Here is a 17,786-nt window from a genome sequence, read left to right as displayed (position 1 = left end):
TGCAGATTTACTCTGTACTTCACAGGAAAAGTGCAACACCTTGTTTCTTTTGAACTCTGTGACTTGCTGTTTCATTTGAAGTCCCCAAGGTCCTGGAGGAAAAGGGCAGGCTGGTACGACCACATGTGCTTAGCTCAGGTTTACATTGTCTATAAAAACTTTAAAAAGACTTCGTTGTTTATCTGTAGGCTGCTTTTTCTTCTCTCTCTCTCCCACTTACTCCTCCATCTGTCCAGCAGAAACACCCCTGCTGAACCTTAGCTCCAAGCTCTGTTTTGCAGGCAGCGCCCAGATGTCTTTGCCCAGATGTCAGGAGGATCTAAGACCTCTGCAAATCTTCGCTGGGATTAGTCAGGATTGTGTCCAGCCTTGTCTGCAGTGAGAAGCAGACTGTGTTTGACCATGGTGGCAGCTAAAGCAGCCAAAGATCACAGCTTTCAGGGCTGGAGAGAGCAACAGCACAAGGAAAGCTTAACCCTTCATCTGCTGCTCACTCCTGCAGGGCTGCCATCCAGTACAAAGTTTTACAAAAAAACTTGGAGAAGACTTTCTTCAAATTACTCCCATTGCCCATAAACCAGAGGGCAGTGAACAGCACCAAAAACAGAGCTTTTACCTACACAGATGAATTAAAGCCATAATTTCCAGGAGCAAAACTCAGATTTCCTCCTTGGTACTGAAATTTGTGGTCGATGGAGGCAACATCCATTGGAGGGACTGACAGGACTTATTTGATACTGATTACACACAGGGAATGTATTCTGAAAATATGATTTAAAATAGGCTGTAGTAATTATTAATTCTCAAATACTGGGGACAGAAAAAGCATAAACCTATCTATGTTTGGTCAGCAGACATGACCTGGAATTCCTAATAGAGATAAACCAAGCTGGAGATAAACCAAGCTAATAATCAACCCTCTTCTAGAAGTCATTCAAACATTATACTTTCCCACCAGTTGTAACAAGGTTACAGTTTTGGGAGTAGTTTAATTCCACTCTTTGCATGAAGGATTTCATCTGGCTGTAGCTAAAATGTGTTTATATGTGACACACTGAAGTTGTGTGAGGCTGGCTGAACTCCTGACTTCTCCTCCAAACCTCTCTATAGTGAGGGATCTGAAAGGAATCATGTCTCCTCCCTGGCTTCTCAGTTTTCACCTGTTACCTTTGTTTTTTCTTCTCTTCTGAATTAGCAACCGACAAATGACTACAGGACCCAACACTGTGCCTCAGAATATCCCAAAAACACTGGAATCTTTCTCATCTGTGAGTAAGTGGTTTTGGCATGTGTAAAGCTGTACTTTGTGTGTCATTACCCACAGCTCTCAGATCTCAGGGCTTGCCTGTGCAAGGCAGTGAGTTGCTGAGGAATAAAGGTGGTCCTGAACTTGGCTGCTCATGTGTTGTTTCTCAAAGCAATACTGGAAGCTCTGATAGAGATTCCATGGCACAAAAACCAACCCTTGGAGGCCAAGAGATTTGACCCGTATGGTAGGATTTATTTTGTTTTCAATTTTTCTATTTTAGTATTGTTATTTCACTGGACATTCTGTACCAGAAGCCAGATAGAAAACAAAAGCAGACACAATCAAATTCCTGGAAACAATGAGTTTCATAGTACTAGAGAGGTAATGGTGGGAAAAGCAGGGAGTTAAATGTTGTAGATAGAGGGTAGCTTTACATCTAATCAACAAATTCACATCAACAAATGTAATTTTCAAAAGGCTTGAAACTAATCAGGGTGTCATCTTGGGACAGGTGTGGTGAGGCATCTGGGCAAGAGGTTCAGCAGTGATGTGGCAGATGGAAAGTGTGCCCTGTCAGAAGGGTCAGCCCGAAATGTGGCCACTTTCTCCCCCATGTGCCACGAGGAACACGTGGAGCACAGCACAGCAGTCCCTGGTGTCACAGCCCCAGGGCAGGAGAGGGGAAACAAGGAGAATAAGTGAGACCCAGGCTGGACTGAGAGCGAGGCAGATCCATGTGTGTGTGAGTTTCATGCTCAGTCCATGAGCCATGAGAGCTGTGCACCAAGGTCCTGACAAGATAAAAATCATCCCTGGTACTATCCATGGAAGAGTTTTCTAAGTGCATTTCCAGGAGACAGGCTCTGTAAAGATCTAGTGCTTGCCATCTATCCATCCTGTTTGCTCTCATCATGTTCCTGATGCTTCCAAGGTCCTGGTCATGATCCTCCAAGACCAGTTATAGCAAGAATCACTTTTATACACAAATTTTACTAAGTGTCCACCAGGAACTCAATGATGGATTGTACACATGCTAATTTATGAACTTGATACCCTAGTTATGAAATGAACTTCCTGTGACTGGTAAGAATCTGATCACCTTCAGAATCACCATTGAAAAATTTTCCTCTTTGGAATAACCTTAGGTTGTTCTTGCTGAAATCAGATGAAGGGAGGAAGAAGGCATTGGAATGATATTACAAAGAGATGGGGAGGAGAAAAGATGCCTAATGACTACATATGAGGTCCTTTCCCACAGGAACTGCTGTTCAGACAGTCCTGAAGACAGAGTTACCTCTGTGAAGTCAGAGTTACCACCATTTACATTGCCCAACCACTGACCAAGTGAGCCATCAAGTACCTGTGAGGCTGGTTTTGGGGGCAACCTTCACACCAAGAAAAAGTCCAAGCTGTACTCAGCACTTTAGAAATTACTCAAAGATTCTCATCTCAGGTTATGGCTATGCCTCACCTTTTTGTGCCAAGACCACAACTTCTGCCCTTTTCCTAAGCCCTTATTACATATCAGATAATTAGTGCTGGGGAGATAAAGTGTCCTTCCTAGAAAGGCTCCGCCACAAATTCTTGCCAGATTTCTAGATCAGACTGTTAGGGGCAATGCAAAGCTTAGGAGATGAAGTTTCATGTCTTTTTCGGGTTGCTGAATTTAGTCCCTTTCACATCTTGCTAGGAATTCCTCTGGGGATCAATAACACCAAACCTATTTGAACTGTCCTTGGACACTGGAACGATTCAAGATACACAGCTTACTGTGCTGTAGGAAATCTCATGACATGCCAGAAAAAGTTAACAACTGGTCAGCATCCTCAGAGGTACAGTGGCCCTGTACAACCATTTTCCAACAAGTAGTTGTCTCTGGAAACAGAGAGGAGCAGAAGGATGGGATTTGTAAGCATTGACATTCAATGTGGTCATTCCTCTTTAAGACACCCAAATTAGAGCTGGGTATTTCTGAAGCACTCAGTAGCCCAAGACATGAGATGCATGGCTGGATTTTTCAGTGGGATTTTCAGTGGGGAGCAGAGTTAAACAGAGAGTATTTAAATGTGGCTGGTTATTTTAATGCCTGTAAGGAAATGAAACTCTTGAAAAGCCTTGGCTAAGTGCAAGACTCATCTGCACTGAAAGCAGAACTGTGTGTTGGCAGAGGAGGAGGGAAGGAGTTTCTTCCCTGGACTTTCCAACACACCCTTTATCGCTAGGACTGGGAGAGCACATCGGAAACCCAAGGTCATATTTCAATGCCTGGAGGGAGTTTAAAACCCCAGTTATCTGGCTGGAGGTCAGAGGCTGGGGGTGTTTCTCTCACAGCTGTGTCCCTGCTGGTGAAACTCTCCCTTAAGCCCGATGTACACAGAGGCTTTGCCGATGGGTGTTTCGGAGCGCTCCGTGAGCCCACGCCCTGTGCTGTTGACAAAGAAGGTGCAAATGAAGCTTTAAGCCTGAAAAGAGGGGAGGGGTGATCTCCTTTGGGAGAGCGTGGGTGAGGAACTACACATCTTCCTAAAGAACAGAAACTGGGCCCTACATGAACCAGGACCAGGGCAGAATAGGGGGAGGTAAAAGAAAGAGGGAAAGGACGTGCTGTGCTTTCTTTTCTTAGTGCACAGAGAGACTCCAGTGCGGAGGAGAGACAGGACAGTGAGTGTGTCGGTAGAGACTGCCAGGCAAGTGGGCAGACACTGATTTTAAGGAAGTCACAGCCCCAGAACTCTGCAGGGAAACTCCTTGCAGATCCTGCACACAAACCTGGCCCCCACTCATCTAACCACATCTCAAAACTCTCCTGTGTTCATGGTCTGTGAATCACAGCAGCAACTGTTCTCTCTGTGGCTCAGAGACAACAGTTCTTGTTCTCCTGGGCTTTTTATAGCAGACCAAACATCCTGTTACCAAACGGTGCATTTCTAACCCCCTAGTTACTTTCATCCCTTTCTCGATGAGCCTTCTAGAGGGTCTTTCGTCACTCTGATAAGCAGGTTGGTGAGTATCAGCGAGAGGCACGGATGTCTGAAGCGGATGTTTCTTGTGAAGTGAGTCACAGAGTCCTGGATTCCAGCCAGGAGAGCCCTGCAGAGCCAGGCGCACCTACGGCCCCTCCCTGCGCTAAGGTGTCCCAGAGGAGCAGGGACACGACACAGAGCCTTCCACCGCGGCACCTTCCTCCTGTGCTGGTCTCTGCTGCTCTGCAGAGTGCTGAATGCCCACGATGCTCTCCCTTCCCTCCCTGCACGCTTGCTAGCAGTGGCACAGCGCGTTTAATCGCCCTGGTACCAGCGCACGGGGAAGTTCGCGCTGGGGAAGACGCGCTTGGATGAGGATGACGCCGCAGGGACGTGGCAGGGCATCAACAGCCCCCGGGGTGCCGGGGACGAGGGCTGTGGACTGGAACCTGTGACATGCCGAGAAAAGGTGTGTCCGATCCACTGCCCAGCTCCTCTGCCAAGACACACCTGCGTGGAGCTGGTGTGCAGCGGCGGGCAGCGCGTATTCCCTGGCGGCTCTCGGAAAGCAGAGCGGTCACACGCGGTTTCACTGATAGGGATCGCAGCACGCCCAGGCAGGGAGCCCTGCCCCGCCGCTAAACTGCAGCGGGACTCCTCGCTCTCCATCTAAAGGCACTTAGTCAGGGCCTCGTTTTCCCCAGCTCTAAAATGGGGTTAGTAATACATCATCGAGATTATGTGTTTCTCAGGTGTGGGATTTCATAGGCAGCCATAAAACGAAATTTATTGTACTGAGGAGAACATGGTGCTTTGAGAACCTGAAAAGACTGTAATGAAATGTTTGTTTTAGCATTTATTGCTTTGTAGTGACTAAAAAAGCTGTTTTAAAGCAGGGTGTGCAAGGATCATACCTGTGTATATCATATACAGACACACACACATGTACAAACACGGTTTTTACTTACCAATCCTTTAACCTCTCATCTACCAGAACATGCCTTTGCTTTCCTATTTTCCTTTAATCTTATATATTGCCTGCTTGAAAAATCATAGGCTGCTCAGAAGTCTTACTATTTTCCTTGGGGTTACTGAGCCAAAGCCAAACTAAATCCCAAGGTTTTGTGACTGTATGAGCATGGTTGAAGGGGTACATTACACACTACTCTGTAATTTATTTATGTACACATCTCACATCCAAGGAGCTGAACATACTTGAGGCCATGGATGGTGATGTGTGAAGCAGGAAAATGGGGGCGGTACAACCAGGAGGGAGGAGTGGGAAAGGTTGGTAGACAAGGCTATGGAGCAGAAGAGCTCTTGGGGAAACCCCTTCCAAAGCTCTCCATCACCTCTGACTCCTGAGCCCTTCCTGCTGGACAAGCCCCTGGCCCTGAACACCAGTCACCTCATGGGCTGCTTGCTGTTTGCAGAGAGGTCTGTATTTCATGCATGAACGCACAGCATCACCACTTCCTTCTTGCTCCAGGCCCTCTGCTACACCATGTATTAGACACAGGGGAAGTAAAGGCAGAACACCACACTTCTATGCTCATGGGACTGCAACCTCAGTGGGATGTTGCTGCAAAAATGGTTTTGTCAGTAGACTGGTGACAAACCACCTCCCAAGACTGGTGGTAGTTCCTCTATCTCTAACATAAATAGCTTGGCTTTAACAGAGAGCACAGACCCCCTTGTGTTAATGAGTAATAAAAGCAATCGACCCGTGGTGCATTTATCCCTGAGCTGGGGCTGAGTGTAGTCAAGGTGATAAAACTCTTACATTAGCAAAGTTTTACTGCATCAATACCACACTGAGTAAGAGCCTGACAAGGCCAAGCTCTGACAATCAAATATTAGAATACCCAAATGTTTTGTTAGTGTCAAAGCACAGTTAGCATATGCAGTACAGCCTACAAATTCACTGGAAAGATACCCTGCGTCATGTCAGCCAGGTTTTGGGCTATACAAAGGCATCTTGGGAGTTTATTTTGGGAAAGCTGTTTTCTGGAGCTGAGGGGACATCTGTCATGCAAGTTAGGAAAGCAGACCATGATGAGGAACTGCTACAGACTTTACTTCAAGAAGATGTGACTTGTTCTAAATAAAGAGTATTAAACATGTACCTTGCCATTTTCTACCAAATAATGGGTATTGCATTCTTTCTAGTAGCTACAGCAGATTCGATGGGTGTGTTTGAAGACACAGACCTAAAGAAGGACCAGATATGGGATTGGTCTCTCCACCAGGTGAAAAGCCACGAACCATCTTCATTGTGTTGCACACTTTGGAGCAGCCTTACACCAGGGAAAACTGGAGGATCCTGACCTGCTCTGCTGTCCAGGCCAGGATGCTCCAGAGCCCCAAGCTAGATGCAAATGGCTGGAACCACTTCCTGCCCCCAGTGACTCATGGCCAGGGAAGCACTGGAATCCTGCTCTAGGAAGGGTCACTCACCTGCCCTGCCCTGCAGGGAAGGTGAACACTGGGAGGTGGAAGGAGCTGGGACAGCAACACATTGCTGGGCATGCAGAAAATAGACAAGACATCACCAGGATTACAATAACAGCTGTGGAGAGGTGGAGTGAAGCACAGGCAGCACTGGTGCCTCACATGCTGCCTCCACTCCTTAGTGGAGTTTGCCTCTTGCTCTGACATCCGTGGACATTTCATGGGCTGGGCTGGAAGAACAAAGTACGATGTGTCCAGCACAAAAGCTTAGAAACACCTCTCTGGCTATTATCACAGGAGATTTTCACTTTCTACCTCTGTCATGCTTGTATTGAGACACTTTCACCATGCACCAAATAAGAGAAAATGTCCCCTTTCTTTCCATTGGGCTTATCCTCTCTGAAAGTGGCTTGTTTTTGGACAGACAGGATAGAAAGAGAAGGCAATGCCTATAATACATTTCATATGGCTATAACACATTTCCTAGTTAATCCAGGCTCTGTTGCTGTTAACCTCTAGTCTTGACACTGCTAAGGACTTTATGCTGATTGTGGGAAGGCTGTCTCAGATTTTTCAGGCTTTTTCTAGATAACCACACTGCTTTTTCTGTTTTCTTGCCAGTAATAACAACTAACTAGGATGCTTTTCAAAAATGGGTGCAGATAGAGGTTAATGAACTCAGAACAAGGCAAGTATAGGAAGATGATGTGTTTTTGTACCTGTCTCAGACAAGTGCAATCTATATACATGTATGTGCTAATGAAAGCTATGATCCTTTATGGGACCTGTGTGGCCACTGCCATGTCCCCATGGATCGGAACTGTCGAAGACTTAAAGCTACCCTTGTCACAGAGAGCCATGAAGTGAAGATCATGAAGGTTTCTTTGACTTATCCAGATATTTGGATACCAAAAAACTCAGCAGAAAGCATCATATCCACATAACCACATCAAGACCTGCATCTGGGAAAGATGGAAGAATAGAAGTTCCTCACTTGTCAGCTTCTATAAATGGAATTAGGAAACAGAAAGCAGAAAGCTGTAGCAGTAGAGCCTCCTGCATGCCCTAGCTTTATGACCTGGGACTTTTGTTCTCCCCTTAAGCCTCCCAAAGCGTGTGCTGAGGACCTGTTCCACAGGGTGATCTCTGAGGACTGGAGTGAGGTGAGCCTGGCATCGAGGGTAAAAGCTGTGATATCTGTCAGCAAAACCGCCTCACGAGGTTGTGATTGGAATGATACGGGCTATTTATTGTAAGAATAAACTTCTCATGGCTGCGGCATTTGAAGGGGAATCCCGCAGAAGCAGCAGAGCTGAGCAGTGCTGTAAAGGTGCCGCTTGGCTCCATCTGGAGGTGACAGCTCAGAGACACACACCGCCAGCTCGGGCAAGCAGCTGGAAGCGAAGCTGAGCGCAGAGCAAGTCCGCTCCTCTGCCCCGTGTTGGATATTTGCCCATTCAAGGCAGGTCTTCAGCCTGTTACTGCTTCTCTTTATATCCAAAAACAATGATCATTGAGGATGCGGTGGTTTCTGTGCTTTGTACCTTTGCGGTGGGAGGAATTTCTAGTCATTCCCCTTTAGTTTTCCTGAAAGGTGCTCTGGAGCCCTGATGGCTTTCTCAGCACTTCATGGGAGGAGACATTGAGCAGCTTCTTAAGAGGCCCCAGCCTTCTGCCCCGGCAGCCTGTGTGACCCCTGCTCACCTGCAGAGTCCGGCAGGAAAACAGAAGTTTGCAATCAGAGTAAGCAAGCAGGGAAATTCCAACCAGACTGGCACTAGTCTGGAAACTTCAAGATTTCCACATGGGAGTTGTACCCATGCCATGAACAAATTGGGGCCTAGGGTATGAGAGGTATCGAGGTTTGACTTAAATTCAGAATATCTGGGATGGGGGTGGATGTTGGCTCTGAAGGCCCATGACTAGTGCCTTTCCCTTTTCCTCCCTGGTGACATTTCTGCATAGAACTAGACCATCACTGCACCAGAGACCAACAGGGTAACAACCAAGGGGCCTGGGATCTACACCAAGACACTTAACAATTGCTCCCTGCTAAGGCATAAACCATTGAACAGGGAACAAATGTGTGTGTGTGCACATGAGAGCTCCTCTCTGTGTCCCTCAGCAAAGCTCAAGACTTCTGCCCTGGAGAACAAGTTTTGATTCTTTTTTCTAATCCCTATTTTGACAAAACCTGCCATGACACCTGTGTCCCCTGCCAGTGCAGGGCTGCAGCTCCCTGCGTGTCACTTGTGCACAGCCCCATTTCTCTTCAGTCAGGCATGACAGGAGTTGTAGCGGTGCAGGGCGGATTGGCTGCAGCGGCTCCCGTGGGTGCTCTCTCCCTCCTCCTGACCCCTGGCAGGTCAGCACTGCCCTGCAGCCATCACTGCCAGATGGCATCTGCACCAGAGAGGAGGTCCTGCTCCTCGTGGTCACTGCTGGGCATCTGGGATACTGGCACTCTGTCTCTGCCCTGGCTTCAGGAGCAAGGCTGGGTGCTGTTGTTCGCACTCCCCTGGATGTGCTGAGTACCTGCTGGCATGAAGTTTTTCCTCCAATACATGGGCTTCTTTTTTGCCTTTTTCTCTGCTTTGTTTTTGATAATATCTACCTGGACAGACTGCTGGATGGTGAATGCTGATGACTCCCTGGAGGTAAGACAGGGGTGAGGAGAGCCTGATCACCAAAACCAATGTGTCCTAGAGAGAGTTTGCTCCCGCTGCCATTGCTCCATTCCACTTTCATGTTCTTTCTCCCTGTTGTGCTGGGTGAGAATGAAAATAATTACTGTGTCAAGAGCAAGATAAAAGTGATATTTTGTGAAATTCTCTTTGCCAGACCTTTTAATCCAGAATTTACTCTTACTTAATAAGTTCAGAAAAGCTCTACAGGCTCTAGTTTTAAATGTGCATGAACTTGAGAAGAGTTATCCTGTACCCCCAACATGTATGGATATTTTGAAGATGTTTTTAGTTCTATGGTTCAGACTTTTGGCGGAGACATCCAGTATGTACAGCTGTGCTCTTCAAGTCTTTTTCTGACCAGCCATTGAGCTACAGGGCTACCAGAAATTTAAGGGGAGCATGCAGACTCAATATCTCCTGGAACTCATGTGGACAGTAGCCCTCTCATATTAGATAAAGGTATTGGCAAAAGGTAACTGCAATCAAGGGAGCAGATTGCTGCTTACAGGCAAGATGTACCCCAAAGCCTCCAGGCCCAAAATAATCACTGTTTCTCCAGCACTTAATACTGTGAATTTGCAATTTTCTTCCCAGCACAGCCTTTCATTTCTGTACATTTAAGCTGCAGGTCCACAGTGTAGGAATCTGCTCTCTGGCAAGTTGGATTGTTTAGGCAGTGAAGGTGAAACACCTTCCAGGACAGAAAGTTTGACTGAATGTATCAGGAGCAAACTTTCCATCTGCTATCCAGCATATGAAACCATGAGCTCCTCTGCCCTCAGTGATTGCAATGCAGCATTTCTTTGCAGCATATGAAGGGGTGAATTATCCAAGGGAAGAAGGATAAAATTACAAGAAAAACTTTTTTTCTCTATGCCACAAGATATCCTGACAACCTGACTGTCAGAAACGCTGAAAGGTGGATATAAGTGCCAAGATGATGATCCAGTGCAGTGCAGTTCCTGGTGGTCAGCATGTCTGCTCAGTGAGCCTCTTTTCAGGACAAAAAGAATGCACCCAGTGATGCTGGATGGGATGTGACACTCCATTTGGGAGATATTTTAGATTCCTTTCAGGAAGTAGTCGGATGAAGGTATCAGTATACTCAGAAGAGCCAAGGGACTCCAATTGTGGAAAAAAACAGATGAGAGAAGCCCAGCTCCTGAGCAAAGTGAGTCTAATAAAGAGCTGGTCCATTACCCTGAGGCTATGTAACCTTGTCTTCCTGCGATGGGCTGTCCGAAGTGCTCCATTAACACCCAGTTTGGTCGTTAGCAACCACTATTCTCACATTCCGGCTCTGAGTGTGAATACTAAATAATGGAGCAAAACGCCCCCAGCCTTAATACCTGACCACTGATCTTAATGACCCTAATGACTCACTGCCTCTCTAAACAGTGCAATGTCCACGGCCAGAAAGGCTAGAGTCTGCGGTGACTCCTGTTTTCAGCTGGAAAAAGAGTAAGTTAGGCAACTTTGACTCCAGGAGAAGGAAATCCATCCTTCAGCAGCTGCTGGATCTGGGCTGGTTGCTTGGCTTTGACCCTGGCCCAGCAGCTGGGGAGGATGAAGCCCTCACTGTGGTCCCACTGGAGAGGAGCATCCCAGGAAGAAGAGGCAGAGGAGTGCCAGGAGCAGCCACCTGCAGAGAGGCTGCAGGAGCCCTGACTCAACTTTCACAGCCCCTCAGCTCCCTTGAGAAACAACAGGTTACAGAAAGTTGTTTAAGTTAGTGACTCCCTGTGAAGCATCAAGAAAGGGCTGGGTCAATTTTTGTGGTAGTTTGTAGTGGAAAAAGCCCATAATCTGCTTCTCAACGAGTGTTGTATTGTGTAGACAGTCCCTCCCTGTTGCAGATGGATTATAAACACCACCACTACTGGTAAATGCTGCCTGTTTTACTCTCAGGCTGGGCTTGTAATCATTGTCTGCTGGCACCTTCTCAGAGTGTGGTAAACTGTGACTAACATCACTTAGGTGTTTGTCTTCTCCGCTTTCCCCAGAAGGAGAAGCGTGTGCTTGTTCTGTCATTTTCCTTTTTTTCTCTATGAGAATAATTTTAATATTAATTATACATTATGAATAGGGTATCATTATATGTATTACAGTCATTATGCAGTTCATGTTTTACATGCATGCTTGTGTTAGGGAAAGCAGGTCGCAGCAATGTGTTTTGTAATGGGAGTGGGGGATGAGGGGCATGGCTGTGGTGTTTGGCTGCTCAGGGAGTCCTCAGCTGGGCCCTGGGAAGCTGGACCAGATCTGCTATGGGTACAGAGAGGTGATGGGGAGTTAGTGCTACCAACATGGTGCAGGAGTCCAGCCGTGGGATGGGGAAATCCATGTCCCCGCATGATGCCCATGCCCTGGCCCGTGTCCCCTTTCCAGCAGTGAGTTCCTGTGTGCCTGAGGGTCTGAGCTGTCAGCACAGGGGAAGATGCTCAAGGGTGGCTTGGGAGAAGATTAACAACCAGACGGTTCAACAGTGCACAAAGCAGAGGAGAGCAAGTGTTGGACCCTGGCAGCAGAAAGCAGAATAGCTCAGCAGCAGCACAGGGCAGCCAGATGTCCCACAGTGACACTTGTTCTTATCCCTCCTGCACCAGGTAATAGGACAGTTATCCCTGGCTGCACACTGGCTCTGTGGAGATGAGCTGGCTCCTGCTTTGCCTGTGCTGGCTGTAGCAGGAGTAGTGACAACTGAAAAACACTAAACAAGTTTTTGTTAGTGTGGGAAGGGGTTATTTCACAAGCTAGACCATAACTGTTGTGCTTAAGACCTCTGTTTTGCTTGGAGGGTGACAAAGCCTGGAATCCTGTTAGTCTCCTTATAAATAATTTAGATGTAGATGCTGCCTGTAAGATTTAAAAAACAGTAATAATATCAGCAAGTGAGGAAGTAAGTGACATTATTAGCTGAATGCAGAGTAGTATAAATAAGCCTGTGGTGGTTTGGGAGGAAAGAAAAATTATATAAACACAAGTGTAACAAAATGTAATTTAATAAAAATATGCTAATTTCAAGCACAGCCTGAACAGTGGTGAGTTAAGACAGAAGGGGACCTGCAACTGCATTAAGAGGGCCACGGTGCAAATACATTAAATGTAAACACAGCAAATTATTTTACTAGACTCTGTTTTCATGAAAAGCACAGAATCAATGAAATTATTTTTTTCCATCACTGCTTCTCATTTTTCATCATATTTTTCATTAAATATGCCATGAAATTCTCAGAAATGTTAAGCACTTCTCATTTTCATGAAACAAAACATGCAGATTATATTCAATCAAATATAAATAATATCTCTTCTGCCAGTCTGAAGTAGTGAGTCAATTTCCTCACCTTTGAGGCAGTATCACAGAGGAGGTGCACAGCTTGGCTCAGACATTGTGTGGTGGAGAAAATATTACAGTTGGCTACAGACCTCAGTACATCCTGAATAAGACTTTATTATGTGTCCGAGATGTGTTATTATCTGCTTTGTGATTTAAACAGTGCAAGAAAAATGAATTTATTGCATCATCCAAGCAAGCCTGGTCCCCTTCCCCTGTGTGAAACTCATCTGCTGTAAGAGTTTCTCTTTCCATTAACTGCAGCGGGTGTTGCTGGCAGAAGTGGGAGGGCTGGAGTCCAAAGCTGCACCTACATTAACCCTGCTCCTCGTATGAGCAATTCCAGGAATATTTTAAAGGTGCTTGTTGCCATATTTGCATTGGTAATGGAAACGCCTCCCGTATTAAAGTGATTTATGGAAGGCTGGGCTGGGAATGGTATCTACGGCTGGAGGACAGTGGAGACGATGAACCACGCTGCTGCTGCCTGGGTGCCCCGGTCTGGATGTCTCAGTGATGAGTGTGGCTTGGGCACGTGTGGTCCCACGGCTGGCAGCACTGGGAGCCCCAGGGAGCAGCACCGGCTGCCTCTGCTCTTCCAGCCAGTGTTTACAGCTGAGTCCTCTGGGACAGCCATCCCCAGCTGTCTGCAGAGGGGCTCACATCCAGACTCCTCTGCACTCCCCTCCCATTCTCTGAGCTGCTCCTCCTCTGTCAGGAGGATGGTGTAAGGAAGGGGAGCACAGACAGCAAAATCTAGGGTTGTCAGGTCCATGGCCCTGCCCAGCTCAGCCTAGACAGGAGTTTGGCAATGAGTGAGCAAACCTGCTCTTAGATCTTTCTGGTCAGCCACCCCCAGCTCTTCCCAGAAATTTCCTTTAAATTTTTTATCCTTACTAGTAGGCAAGGGTTTTTTTTCCTAATATCTAGCCTGAATTTTTTGCTGTAATGTAAAAACATTAGTAGGGACGTAGAAAACATTGTCCTTTTTCTCCATGCTTCTTCTTTTTCTCTTCAAGCTAAACACTCTGGTTTGCCATCATTGTAGCGGGACCAGGATTTCTTGAAGGATTAAGACCTGCTGCGTTGGTGGATACTTTAACCTATGGTCTTTTTCCTCTTTTCAATCCACAGGTGAGTACAAAATGCCGTGGCCTGTGGTGGGAATGTGTCACAAACGTTTTTGATGGGATCCAAACTTGTGATGAGTACGACTCCATCTACGCCGAGCATTCTGGTATGTAAGAGTCAGAGATGTTTCTACAGGTGGTGGGGACACTTGAGTGCAGACTAAGAGTATCTACTCAGTGACAGATAATTAGAGGCATGTTTCTTTTCTCAGTCAGGTATTACTCCTAAGGGAAGCTGAAAAAAGCTGAACATCTGAAAAAAATGTTCCTCTGGTATCTGATCCCATTACCTGCCCACATTTCCATTCCTTGTGCACTGGAATGATCTGCTTTTGTCCTGCAGTGAAACTGGTGCTGACCCGAGCCATGATGATAACAGCAGACCTCCTGTCAGGGTTTGGATTTCTCTTCCTGGTCCTGGGACTGGACTGTGTGAAATTCCTTCCCGATGAGCCGCTCATCAAGCTGCGCATCTGCCTGGTGTCTGGGGTTATGTTGCTCCTTGCAGGTATTTCCCCACTGTGTCCCCATTCTGTAGCACACTCTTTAGCAAAGTGGGAAAGCTTTTAAAGCCTTTTATTTTGGCTGGTGATTTTCTGTAGGAGAAAAGCTCTTTATTTGATTTATTTGTGTAATGCAGCTTCTTCTGTTCACCACCTGCCTCAAACAGCATGTAGTTGAGTTTATCTCAACTTTCAGTTCATGTTTTGACCAGGTGAATTGGCTTTGAGTTGACTGACTTCCATTGATTGCTGTGTCACCATGGAGCAGTTGAGGTTATTGATACAGCAAACAGACCTTGCTGTAGGTCTCTAGACAATTGCTGAAAGACTAGAAAGTCCTGGCATCCTGGTTTGGTTCCTGGCTCTGCCACAGATTGTGTGACCTTGGGCAAGTCACTTAGCCCAAAATCTCTGCAGCTGATCTCTAATAAAAGAATAATAACATGTCTGTCCCTTCCAGGTGATAAATACCCAACTGGCTGAGGTGCTTTGCTGTTACAGCCAGTGGGAGGAATTTTAAACACGAAAATAAATAGCCAGCTAGGTACCAAATAATATGACTTTATGCCAGTATCAAGTAGCTACCTCTTCTTCAGTCTAAGCGGATTTAATAACTCACCACAGCCACTGAGAGCACATGTAAAATGTTGAGAGGCTCTTTTAAGCATCTTTCAATTCACTTATCAGTTTGTCTGAAAAGCATCATCAAAGTTCTGAAAATCACAACAGATCAGAAAATTGAATTCTGGAGACAACTTCACAAGCAGCTGAGAGGGGAGGAGCTTCCTGCCTTCAGCTGCAGAAACCTGAGTGCTGCCAGTGTGCTGGAAGTGTGTGTGAGTGCCAAGCCACGAGGTGCAGCCTCTGCCTGGCAGCACAGGATATCAGCCAGGGAAAATCCACCAAAGACAGCATGGATGGGGGCAAAAACCTGCTGCCCTAGGAAGGTCTTCCCACCCTGGGGTCTGACCCAGCAGGCAGCAGCTGTAGGTGTATATCTGATCCCCTAGAGTTCAGAGTGTGGCACCTCTCTCCTGCCCTGCAGGTCTTCCTGGCATCACGGGCTCTGTGTGGTACGCCGTGGATGTCTATGTAGAGCGCTCCTCTCTGCTCTTCCACAACGTGTTCCTGGGCATCCAGTACAAGTTTGGTTGGTCCTGCTGGCTTGGCATGGCGGGGTCACTTGGCTGCTTCTTATCCGGGTCCCTGCTCACCTGCTGCACCTATCTCTTCAGAGGTGAGGAAGCACGGCTGAAGCACAGCCCAGGGATGGAGCCCTTGCTCAGGGTGTGCTACAGGTGCACAGGCTGGGGAAAGTCCTCTGGCATGGCTGCTCATCTCCAGTGGCGGTATTTTCAGCTGTAAAATGGGAATAGTCTTAGGCAGCTCTAACGTCAAGGTTTTCATGTGGGAGCTGAGGTGTAAGGATGACATACAATGTGTTGTAACTGTGTCACATCTTGGAGTCCTGCTTTCCCTGAATAACGAAACTCTGCAGCTGAAAGTCACCAAGCACTCATTAGCAGTTCTTATGTCTCTCCCTGTGCCCCACAGAGACCAGTTCTGGAAGATTCCATTCTGCCTACTCCTTGAGGAAAGGCTATTCCTCAGCTGCGACCGTCGTGACAAACGTGCATTTGCCATCCTCACAAACAGCCACCTCCAAAATGTATGCGGTGGACACAAGGGTGTGAGGAGGAGGTAAGTGCTCCAGAAATGCTCTGCTTTGATTTGTAATTGCACAGAGACTCAAGCTCTTGTGGTTGTGATACAGATGCAGTTGAATTTCAAGGATATCCTACGCTGTTTGCATTATGACAGCTTTGAAATACTTTTCCTTCAAGAAAGTAAATTCTGAGAAGATCCTGCTTTCTGGAATCCGCTTGAGTACTGAGACCACTTGCATAAGCACAGGCTGAAATAACCAACGCAAACTCTTTCCAGCATTTGTCTCAACACTACTGGTGGAAGTGAGATAAATCAGCCACTCCTGAATCAGACTGCAGTGTTCTGCATGAAGACCCCCAAACTGCAAGATTTGTTCCACGTCTGGCAATGTGTCAACACAGTGTACAAAGGAGAAAATCCTGACAAAGGGAGGGACTGACTGCCTGACCAACATCTGGACCCTGTTCACTCAGTAGGGGGGTCTGCCCCTCTTACAAGCAGCTGGGGAGCTTTTCAAGAGATAAGAGCTGTGTTAAATGTCTGACCCTCTCTTTTGTCCATGAATCTGCACTGACAAATGACTATAAATGCAGGTGTATTCTTCCCTGAAAAATACAGTCCTTCTCAGTTAGAGTTAAAAGGTACACTGAGCTACTAAACTCAGTGAAATCTGGAAATTACCAGCTTCATTCTGCTTAATAAAAACATTTCTTGAACAAAATGAGTGAAGATCCAAAATCTGAACTTGTGCATTACAATGTATCTACATTAACTGGAAGCTAGGATAAATGATACTAAAATCTATTGTCTCTTTCCATCAAAAGGTAATTAAACCTAATTCAGGACTGCTGTCCCCAGCTGCAATCCAGGCTGCCATAGGCTGGATGAGGTTGGGGCATCAGCCAGATCTTCACTAGAGTGGGGGAGGAAAGCCCCTGTATGGCTTAACATGTTCCCTAAGGATGGATGTGAACATTTTTTTCATGCCTTTAATAGAGAGAGAAACTGAGACAGTGTTTTCTTAGGGTTGGTAGGAGCTGTCCAAATTCAGTCTTTTCTGACCATGGGCACCACACCATATCATGGCCTCTGAAGGTTGAGAAAATTCTCCCAGCACAGAGATTTATCTCCTTAGGGGCAGTGGAGAAACAAAGCTGGAGTCTTAGCTGGGGGTGCACAGCTGTGGGTGCTGAAGCACTACCAGAAGTAGGCTTCTTCCATGTACTGCTTGATGGGCAGGCTGGATTTCCTTCTTCCAGACAGTATGCAGTGAAACTTTATTTTAAGTGGGCCACAGGGAGATGGGCTGGCTGAGGTTGGAGTGAGCTGTATCCCAAGCAGCATTTCTGATAACTCCTATGATGGAAATGAAGGGCTGAGTCCTCTGATGGGTTACCCTGGAAGCAGCACCTTGTGCTGCAGCACAGAACTGACCAGTAAGGCCAGAACATAACCCAGCCCTGACATGGCTCCGAGTCGAGAAGCACCCAGGGCATGGAACAGACAGGACAACAGCAGGTCCAAATGGATCTGCTGCAGGCCCAGGCACCTCCACAGGGCTCAGAGCACAGCACAGCCACCCCAGCAAGAGCCCTGGTGGCAGCTCAGGCAAGGGAGGTTCGTGCTGCAGTTTGTGCCTGCAGAGTTCGTGCTGCTTGGGCTGGCAGACGTTTATGTCAGCCAAACTGAGAGCAGGTTACTGCCAACAGATGAGCTATATCAAACAGATGTAAACACAGTAGGAGGGGTGATGGAGGCTTTTTTACAAGGTCCTGAGAGACAACGAGTACAAGAGTTATGA

The 17,786-nt window shown here is 46.8% G+C and overlaps 1 protein-coding gene across 1 annotated transcript; it reads left to right on the top strand.

The window, feature by feature from the left end:
• The first annotated feature begins 9,041 nt into the window (after positions 1 to 9,041).
• CLDN16 (claudin 16) lies at positions 9,042 to 16,924 on the top strand. Its single transcript, XM_021536804.3, has 5 exons — positions 9,042 to 9,320; positions 13,819 to 13,921; positions 14,158 to 14,322; positions 15,363 to 15,554; positions 15,872 to 16,924. The coding sequence occupies exons 1-5, from the start codon at positions 9,207 to 9,209 to the stop codon at positions 16,009 to 16,011; spliced, it is 714 nt and encodes a 237-aa protein (XP_021392479.3). The 5' UTR covers positions 9,042 to 9,206; the 3' UTR covers positions 16,012 to 16,924.
• Positions 16,925 to 17,786: the final 862 nt, after the last annotated feature.

Source organism: Lonchura striata, chromosome 9, assembly GCF_050655825.1.
Source record: "Lonchura striata isolate lonStrDom1 chromosome 9, ASM5065582v1, whole genome shotgun sequence".
Classification (NCBI taxonomy): Eukaryota; Metazoa; Chordata; class Aves; order Passeriformes; family Estrildidae; genus Lonchura; species Lonchura striata.
Note: the sequence above shows the minus strand (reverse complement) of the source record. Positions and strands in the feature narration are given on the sequence as shown.